The 10,782-nt window shown below is 37.6% G+C and overlaps 1 protein-coding gene across 2 annotated transcripts in view; it reads left to right on the top strand.

The window, feature by feature from the left end:
* Positions 1-10,782, top strand: part of ano8b (anoctamin 8b) — a 31,178-nt gene that overhangs the window by 1,440 nt on the left and 18,956 nt on the right. The window contains exon 2 of one of the 2 annotated variants that reach the window (XM_027169947.2): positions 853-1,200. The exons of the other annotated variant lie outside the window; for it this stretch is intronic. Coding sequence (XP_027025748.1) covers positions 1,071-1,200 — 130 coding nt within the window. The 5' untranslated portion in view covers positions 853-1,070. The remainder of the gene's footprint in view (positions 1-852; positions 1,201-10,782) is intronic. 2 annotated transcript variants of the gene reach the window in all.

Raw genomic sequence — 10,782 nt, 5'->3', positions numbered from 1 at the left:
TGATGCCAGTGATGCATTTGATTAAATGACCTAAATGCGGGCGAGAAAAATACGAATAAATCCATTGTTCAGTGACCACAGGGAGTGGTGAAAGGATCGGCTTCGCATTTGTAGTCTATATCAAATAAAAATCGAACAGTATAAATGTTTTGCCCCTGTAAGGGAGTAAGTAAGGGGAAACTTGGTTTTAGCTCATTTGCTCTCTCTCTCTCTCTCTCTCTCTCTCTCTCTCTCTCTCTCTCTCTCTCTCTCTCTCTCTGTGTGTGTGTGTGTGTGTGTGTGTGTGTGTGTGTGTGTGTGTGTGTGTGTGTGTGTGTGTGTGTGTGTGTGTGTGTGTGCACGCGCGCGCGCTTCTACATCGTAGTGGGGACCAAATGTTCGCCACACGGATGTTTTGGCTTTATGTAGACGTTTTACAATTATTATTATTATTATTATTATTATTATTATTATTATTATTATTATTATTTACGCTTATACAAAAAATGCTTTTGAAATTGTTGTTATTGTTGTTGCTGCTCTTTTTATTTGTGCGTGTATCTGTTTTGTCCATTTGGTTGGTGAGCTGAGTTTGATTTAAGTGTAGACATAAAACCGATTAGCTGCATTAATCATTTTGTGAATGGAAGGTCCTCAAAATGATAGGAAGACAAACGTGTGTGTGTGTGTGTGTGTGTGTGTGTGTGTGTGTGTGTGTGTGTGTGTGTGTGTGTGTGTGTGTGTGTGTGTGTGTGTGTGTGTGTGTGTGAGTGAGAGAGAGAGAGAGAGAGAGAGAGAGAGAGAGAGAGAGAGAGAGAGAGAGAGAGAGAGAGAGACGATGTGTCACTTCTCTCCTTTGTCCCTCCTCCATAGTAAAGCCTGTGCTCATCAGAAAGCGGTGGATCTGCACTCCTAAACCCCAACAAAGCAGGATGACCCACAACCGTCCCTTCATGCTCTTATTAATTTAACCCCCGTTAACCGGTCCGAACCAGCACTCACTGCATGCTTCTACAGACTAGAAAACTGCTGCATCCCCTCCCCTTTCCTCTGGAATAAAAGCCCTAACAGTCAGTCTCCGCTTAAGCAGCATGCCCGACGCTGCCTCCGCCAGTAACGGCGCCGATTCCGACGGCTCGCGCTACCGCCACCGCGCGCACACAGAAGCTGAAAAGACGGAGCAAAGCGCCTCGTGCCAGCCAACATCATCTGGTGTTCTGGGTGAGTTTTTTTGTTTGTGTGTATGTTTGTTTTGCACGTAGGAGACGAGCAAACTTGAAGCGACAGCAGCGCAAATGGAGGCGAAAGGCGAGCGCTCGGGACAGGTGGATGTGTTGTGACGGGGGACGTAATGAGCCGCCCGGAACAATGCGCTTTGCTTCCGTCTTCTGTGTTTGAAGTGCAAAAGATCCGCGCGAGACTGAAAGACTGCAGGCGGCTCGGGCCTGGAAGGTCATACGCTGTATTGTATGTCAACATTACGCTAAATTCACCGTTATGACAGGGATGAAAAGAGGCAGCGCTCCGTCCAGCGGCCCACGAGATACAGCCCACATTATGTGCTGAGCGTTTTCACTGGTTTTCTCTTAGCCTTTGTGCTGTCTCGGTTGTCCAGGTTTGTGTATTTACTATCCTGAAACGATTCAGCCACATGCAGGATGTTGGCTCGTGCATGAAGCTACTCTAGTTTGCTTGATGTGTCTGAAGCAAAAGCTACCTGGTGATGTCACGCTCGAGCCTGTTTTTCAGCCTTCATCACTATTCGTGTCTATGAAAGGTCTGACCGTCCTATCATTAGAGTATGATGAACAAACTACAGCAACATTTGTGTCTTTGAAACAAACGTGTTACTTCAGCGGTTTTGTTTATCCTCTGTTTGGGCCGCATGCTGCACTTCTTCCAATGCGGCGCAGTGCGATGCAGTCAGTTTTAAGACAGAAAATGTGTATATTCGGCTTTTTATGCTTTATACCTTGTATGCAGCACAGTATTATGCAGTCAGCAGTGTGACATCGTGTTGGTTTTTATCCTTTTCTGTTTACATCATGGACAGAACTGTCAGACCACCACATTAAAGGCCCGTAAGCAACTCTGGCTGCGTTTGATATAATCACTGGATTCTCCTTATGGTATGACCATCACTGCTACAGTTAGAGTTAAGTTCGTCTATTGATACAGCAGTGGTTTGGCGTATGACATTTACATTTACAGCATTTAGCAGACACTCTTATCCAGAGTGACTTACATTTTTCTTATTTCAGTTTATACACCTGAGCAATTGAGGGTTAAGGGCCTTGCTCAGGGGCCCTGCAGTGGCAATTTGTTGGACCTGGGATTCGAACCAATGACCTTCCGATCAGTAGTCAAACGCCTTAACCACTGTCAAATTACACAGTAATTTTTTTTTATTCTTTCACCAAATCATTCCTTTCTATAAATTCACAGAAACAGCTTGAGTTAGGTACTTAATCACGCCTTTGTTTTTTCTGTAAACTCTCGTTATTTACATAAATATATGCACTATTATGTTATCTGGATTTAAGACCTTCTATGGCTTATTTGGCAAAAAAAAAAGCCACGTTTAAATTTTATGCTGTGGTTTATTTACAGCCTTTATGTGGAGAGCCTTTATGTTTTATTTGAGTAATAATGGGAAGTTTTACACACAACTTTTAATAAGAAGAATTAATTAATTATTAACACATAACATAACATACAACCAGGAATTTGGTCCATGGGTCTGCGTTGAATTAGGGCCTGGTACAAAAACTTAACATTGAAAATACGCAGGATTGCTTTAGAGTCATGCGTCCATGAACTTATTAAAGAGCATTGGACAGTTTTCTAAAATGACCATTACCAATAATAACTAAAATGGTATTTAGAAAAGCAACTTTCCATCTTAGAGAAAGCATTGAATATACCACTGTATATGCCATATTACTTTTCTTTATAAACTTCTTTTTTAATAATTTTCTTTTTCTCATCTTGCTTGTCGGTGCTGATGTAAATCCATTGTTCCAGTTTGTAGGTGCAGAAAATAAATGTGCCTTCACTCATTGAATCTCATTTTTCTTTGTCTCAGCATTGTGAAATTATTACATCATATTTCCTGTTCTTCCACTTTCCATTTAGGATTTCTGTATAACTCAATAATTCAGCAAGTTGTGATAAATGTGTTGTGTTGTGCTATTATCAAATTAGCTTGCATCCAACTAGATTATTCTGTCTGTTTTACATATTTGTTTTGTTTACGAGACAGTGTGTCCGTTTCCAGTTTACCTTCTGTCATTCCTATTCATCACCTGCTATTTATATAGCCCAGTTTTCAAAAAGATAGTACTGAAAAATATTTCAGTAGAAACTCTACAACACAGCTTAGTCAAGGAGCAGAGCTTGTGTTTGGAAAACTTGTGTAAACACTTTAAATGCAGTTCATAGTAACAAAACTTTACATTATTTACTTACTGTACAATATTTATTTTCAGTATTCTCTTGATTTAAATATAACCATGGCTGAGTTGGCAAAGAGTTACAAAGCTTTTTTAGTCTTGAAAAAGGCAGAATTTATCTTCTGCCAAATGGCTCTTTTACAACCCTTATGCTGAGATATGTTCCTAGAAATTAAAGAACGAGCTAAATGTCTAGACCTTCAAGAGCAGAATAAAAATCATAGATGCAAAGATGAAATTTTTATAAGCTCTTATAAATATATGCACTTTTCTGTTAACCGTTTCTCTTCCTATATTATAGTTATCTAGCTAGATAGATGTCAAGAATTTAGAGAAAGTGTGCTAAAACACACTTTCTATCCTCATCTCTCTTGGTACTATTCTCAAGGTCATATATGAAGAACAATTACACCAGCTTTTAGTATTTGACACCATTTAGATAGCACTAAGTGAGAGGACACTGCCACAATGTTAAAATGTTAAAGGTACAGGAACCAATAAGCTTTCTCCCCTCTCCAAAATGGTACGGAATGATTAAATTATCTGCCTTAATTGCAAATTTCAAATACACATCTCTCCCCTTTTCTGGTAACTCTATTACAAATGAAAATGTCATTCTTTAAAGCACCTTCAGTAATACGGGCATATAACAATTCATATTTAACCACTCAGTTTTAGAGGGAAGTCCATTTGTTGCAGTGTAATACATGTTGGGAATCAATGGAACATATGTGGCCATGGTCTCTAGGTGAGAAGGATGATATAGTCTCTCTTCTCTGGCAAAAAAAAGTGACAATGGCAAATCATAAGCCTCTGAGAACTCATTCATGTGGGTAGTGGGCAGAGAGCACTTTACTCTGAATGGGTTGCAGTGACATGATGCAGTATGAGGAGCTGTTCGAAAAGATACGGTCAGGTGGTTTTATGGGTCTCAGTTTTGCGTGTATTTGCCTTCACTCTGCAAGGTGTAATGTTATGTTCATACAGTTAGTTACAGGCAGTGAAAAAGCAACCGGAGCAATCATTTATTTTCAACAAGAGCTGCCAACTTCAGATGATCTGAGCATGTTCAACTTGCTCAGCAAAGCAACAAAGTTAAGAAAAGTTTGTTCAGTGACTAGTAATGGGAATAAAGACAACAGTATGCACATCATGATATGATGCATGTACATAAACTCGGAAACTCAGATGCAGAAACTCACCTAGTAGAATCTCCTACTGTCAATTTCATAGTTTCAACTGAAGTCTTACAGTAATCGAATTGTTGTATGTGTGAACCTTGCTTTAGAGGAGAGCTGGCTTGTGACCAATTTGGGGAGACCGTTGAATTGTGCGGTTTAAGCTGGCAATTTTGTTATTTAGGGCATATATTTCTAAGCCATGAAGTTTTGACTCATAATAATATCAAATCACATACAGTTTTTTAACTTCTAAATGTAATTTGAAATTTAAATTGCCATTTTATTGTAAAACTGGAGACAAGTATTTATTAGTAAATAACATCTTATTCACATAAATATTAAAAAGTTCCTGTCTTACATAATAATACAGTTCAAACATTTTTCTTCTTGTTAATGAAAAGCAAAGAACTGGAAAAAAAAAGTGTTAGAATGTCAATGATCATTGATCAAATTCTCTCACTTCTTGAGTATATTCTCAAGAGTATTTGAGTATGTTTCTGATAATCCCTCATCATTTTTTTATATTTTCCCATGGCATTCATATTAAAACGTTCATAGATTCCGGCTCACTTGCTCATTTATAATTTAAATGCAAAATCACAAAGCTGTAGTCTGTATACTCCAAAACTGAGGAACTGCAATTCAGAGAAAGTCATATTTATGTTTAATGATGGTAACAAGAATAATTTGTGGTTGTGTAGTGTATATAGTACCTTGTATATGTTTCATAAAAGGGTTAGCAATGTTACTGATGGGGATCAATGTAGCTTGTCTACACAGTATATTGAAAACCAGTTAAGGAAACAATCACTAACTATAGTTTGTACATGATATATTTGGAGTCTTTTTTGAGTATGTTGCTTTGTTCTTCCATATGTTTGAATAATGATGTGTTTACCAAAGGATTCTTTTAATTTTTACTAACCACTGTAGCCTCACTTTTTGTGGGACATTTCTACTTGCTGTGTGTTTAGATGTTTTGGCCTCAGTATAATTGGCATACACAAATCAGAGGAACCGGTAGGGGGTCGGCAGGTTTTTATCCTTTACTTTAAAAGATGAAGACTCTCTAAAAAGGTAATTTGGTGAATGTTGAATAAACTCTTACCTTTCTGCTTTTTTAAGAAATATTCAACTCCAGCTGACCAAACGACTGAGCCACTCCGGCTTCTGGCAACGTAATGCGTCCTTTTACTGCAAGCTGTTCATGGAGCATTAGCTCATCCTGCTCACCTGTCATGCCGGTTCTTTTTTGACCAAACATAAAAGAGCAACTCTTAACATGGGTTAGTTGCATTTGTTTTACAATTTTAACTGGTAAAGTTAAACATAAAATGGTTTATGTTTAGACAGTCTAAACACTTGGCTTTGTTCCAAAACTTATTTAAAGTGACTGTGTGGCTCAAATAAAGCAGGTAGAAAACAAATACACTGGCAGAAGGCCCTCCATAAGTGGCACATGGGTTTAAATGAGTTGACCATGTAGTGCCTGAAGTCATGACTGCTCTAGATTTGAAATCTAGGGTTATTTATTTATTTTTTGGTTAAGCTTGTTTCTGTTGAAATTGATTAATTAAACAAATACTTGAATTCAACAGAAATACATAGTGCAACTGCAAAAAGACAGAATTCATTATCCAATAAATTACATCATTGCTAAAAATCATAGCATTTCTAGAAATCATCAATCTACCTCACAGCATATGCTGTAGGTTGCAATTTCCAGTATGCCATGTGTTATTTACTTCTTTGTATTGTGTCTCGCTGATGCAGTACCCTTCAGTTTTTATAAAACATATTGTAGTTGCTGCTGTTATTATTGTTTTTATTAGTTTTATTAGTAGCATTAGTATTGTCCTAAGTCTTGTCTTGAAATCTTCAATGGTGAAGTACCATATCTCTTCAAGGTACAACTCATACATTGCTGCAAATAGATTCAGTTCAGTATAGTAACACTGACAAATCACATTGAATAGGCTGACAGAGAGGTACCCGGCTATCCCGAACACTCGAGGGCCGTGAAAGTGAGGCCGATTTTCCTCTTGTTGATTTCTTGCGGCAGCTGCTTATGACATATCGGAGTGGGGGGTAAGAAAACTCTAAAGAAATTTAAAAAATGTAGTACCCTACAAACCGAATGAATAAAAAAGCTTTCTTACAATAGATGTTAAAGACAACAGAGCAGCTGCATAGTGAAACATGAAAAGGTTTTTATAATTTTTTTTATTCTGTACTATTCCTGTACACATTGGATTTTAAAATGCTCACTGGCCATTTTAACGGGAACACTCACCGGAAATGTGATTTGTAGGTATACTGTAATTACTGAATGTAGCCCATCTGTTGCTACATGCAGTTTGCCTGCTCTTTTCTACTGTATCAATAAATCAGGGACCACCACAGCTGACCAAAAAAGAATTAAGCGGTATTAAATTCTTATTGGTGACACCGAGATGTTAATGAGTGTCAGGTTGGTACCATGGTACCATTTTGTTACCACCTGAGTGTCACCACTGTGTTGAGAGTATTCTTTAAATTCTTCTCCCAAAACAAAACTCACACTGATAAAAATCTAGAGGAAAATGACCATAAATGGCATTCAAACAGTTTATAACTGTATCCCTTAAACATGGCACATAAAGGCAGTTGTGGCTAATAAAGTGGCTGTTAAACATACATAGTGTTGAAAACAGTTACTGACTACAAATGTGCTAAAACTCAAGAACACTTCTGTTTTTTTTTTCCAGCCAGTTACAGCATGTTTGTATGTGGAACTAAATTGATGTGCTTGTGGTCAACTTTTCTAGATAGCGAAAAGGCTCTGTTAATATTTCAGCACTTTACTAGTGACAGATGCAGCATTATTTGTCTTTGTTTACTAGTAACTTTTGAAAGTTAGTATTAGTAGGCAAATAATCCAATTTCCAGGCTGAATAGGTTTTCTATAGCAACATGGAGAGTTTTCTTACTGAACAAAATAAATAGATAAAGATAACCAGATACTGTGCTGGTCTAGAAAGGAAACTGTGGAGATTCTGGTAATGCTTTGATTCAGAATAGCTTTATGGTAGTCTATGTTGCTGGAAAAGTAACGGGCTACATTACCTCTGGTGCTTATATTCAGAATCTCCATCTATCTGGCAAAAATGAGAACTCCTTTCAGAATGCACAATGTGACTGGTTATTAGTGAGAAGTGATATGATTTTGGGTGTTGTTGTTAGTGCTGAGAGAGAAGTCTAGTCTTGCCACTGTTTCTATACTGTATATGATGCCAGTATTTTGATCCGGGGTGTCTCATAATGAGGTTGAATATTTTTAAACAGTTTTTCATTTTATTATTTATTCTTTTTTTTTTTCATATTTTTCCAATGTTGTAGTATCATATGCACAGTAGCTTCCACCCACTCATGACACAGAAGCTATGTAGAATACTGGATTTGCATACTGCCTCTGAAGTTGTCTTGTGAGTAAACTGGCCCTTGACTGTTGAGGTTTATAACTGTGTGTCCGTATAGTATAGTAATAATATCGAAGGGTGCTTTTTATGGGCGTTTGCATAAATGTCTATATTCATATAATGTAAACATGTCAACTAAAAAGTCTCATGTTTTACTTGAATGAATGCTACTTATTTCCTAAATCACTTATACTATATCAAGAAAGCATTAATACACTATGCGGGCATGCCATTATAGCAAAATCAGGTTCATCATACAGATTTTTTTATACAAACTGATTGTCTTATAGGACTTCCTATAATAGACCAAAAGAGCTTTATTCCTCTTTTACCACAGCGATTTACCGATGGCAATAAAATATTTATGAAAAAACAATACATTATTATTGCATGTCTGTTTATAGTTACATTACATACAATCTGTAGAACTGCTATGAGTTCTGCTATGAGTTCTTGTCAATACTTTTGTTATATTAGCATCTGCGTCTTCTTTTTACTCTCTCAAAGGCAATATGACAATATGCAGCTTGAAAATAAGAAACTGCAAAGCACAAAGTCCTCTGTCCTGAAAACTTTAAAGTGGTTTTCTTTTTCTTTTCTTTTTTTTTTTGAAAAGTTCTCTGGGGAAAAGAGAAATCCTTGGTTTTGAAAAGAAAACATTGGTTTTGAGCAGTATGTAGTGGACTGAAGGGATTCACTTTAACTTTTTAATCCACAATTCTAGCAATCACAGAATGATTGATGTTTGGTGTGTTTTTAAATTGAGTTGCTGTGGTTTACATCACCTGCACTGCATCTTTCCTGGGAATCCATTAGTCAAAAAATGGAAGTAACATATGAGATCCTGCAGGATTTAATTGATCGTTATAATGAGGTTTAAAAAAAGCCACTCACTTTACAGCCACATATGCCATAATATCATTTAGCATCATTGTTTCCTGGAAATACTTCCACCATCCAGTGAGGTGATAATATTGTCCGGTGACCCAACCATGAAATACAGAGAGGTAGGAAATCTAATGGATGCTCGCTCGCTCAAGACTTTTGATTACAGACACCATCCTAAGAGACTTAACAGCCTGAACAGACTTAAACTCATATTAACTTCTGATTTTTAACATGCAGAGAAAAATTTATAGTTTACAATTCCGTGTCTTTTTTTGGGTAGGTGGTGTACCTTGGTAGGGCTGGGCGTTAAAACGATAACGATATGTATCGCAATAGACACGTGAACGATACCAATAAAAAATGTATTCGATAAAACATTCTATATTTTTTATTCGTCGGAAGAAAACAGAGGTTGCAAAGCAAGTTTGGTTGCATTAACAAAGGTACTCACTGTCTGGTAATCTAGCAACATAGGGAGTGACACAGCCAATCATGTAACAGTATCAAGTTTGGTTGCACCATATCGTTGTCTCGTGCTGATCTGCTGGATTCCTCTTCAGTAACTAACGACTAATAAGCAGAAAATGAGCCGCAGCGAGCAAGGAAATTGTAAAAAGGAAAAGTCAGCTACTTTTTCATATTTCTGCAGGTTTTATATTTCAAACAATGTTACTGTACTGTATCAGGTTTGTTTTTTATATTACAGATGTATCTCAGTCTACCTCATTTTTATTTATGTTTACAAAACCAGGGCTGTCAGTCCCTCATTTCGATCTTTTGTCACGCTCCCGCCACTTTGTATTTCTCACGTAGAAATACTTACTATTTATCATATATTTAATGTGCCGCAGCACCCAAAATGTATCTGTCCGCATCGCTGTCTCTATGGAACTGGGCAGGAATTAAGCGCGTCTCCCCTGGAGTTCTTAGTTGAGCCTGACACATCAGCCAATCAAAAAAAGAGGCTACACAATAGCCAATCAGAAAATAGCACTATTGTATCTGTAAAACATTCATTAGAGAGGGTATTTTCGATGGTCGGTTTGAACAAAACCTCAACACGAACCAGCTTGTCTCTGGATGGGACATTGTCCTCAGTCATGACACTAAAAATGGCTAGGCTTGAGCTGAACTGTTTTAAATGGGAGCAACATTACAAATGATAAAGTAGTCCAAAAAGGCAACAAACAATTACAATAAACACCACCAGTCATAATCTCTCTCTCTCTCTCTCTCTCTCTCTCTCTCTCTCTCTCTCAATAATTATCGATATAGACGATATGAGACACTGATATTGTGATACAGTTTTCAGCCATATTGCCAAGCCCTGTACCTTGGTATTTGGACATTAGGACAACAGGATGCCTTGTTATGCACAAAACATACCTATGAACCCTGTTTCTATAGAAGTAAAAGTATGAACCAGCCTTCTGAGTAACACACAATCATGTGGCCACATCTGAGGTCTGAATACCAGTATGTGCACTATATCATCAGAAAATAAAAGTGCAGACTATTTATTTATATATGTTAGACATAATTGTGCAGAACAAGTGTGAAACACTCTGTCACTATTACTTTATTAGGGGAAGTCATGGCCTAATGGTTAGAGAGTTTGACGCCTACCCCTAAGGTTGTGGGTTCGAGTCTCGGGCCGGCAATACCACAACTGAGGTGCCCTTGAGCACTACTCGGGGTGTGTGTTCACGTTGTGTGTGTGTTCACTGCTGTTTGTGCACTTTGTATGGGTTAAATGCAGAGAACGAATTCTGAGTATGGGTCACCATACTTAGCTGAATGTCACGTCACTTTAATATCTGTAGC

The sequence above is a fragment of the Tachysurus fulvidraco genome, chromosome 2 (genome assembly GCF_022655615.1).
Source record: "Tachysurus fulvidraco isolate hzauxx_2018 chromosome 2, HZAU_PFXX_2.0, whole genome shotgun sequence".
NCBI classification, from domain to species: domain Eukaryota; kingdom Metazoa; phylum Chordata; class Actinopteri; order Siluriformes; family Bagridae; genus Tachysurus; species Tachysurus fulvidraco.
This window is presented reverse-complemented; position numbering and strand designations above follow the sequence as displayed.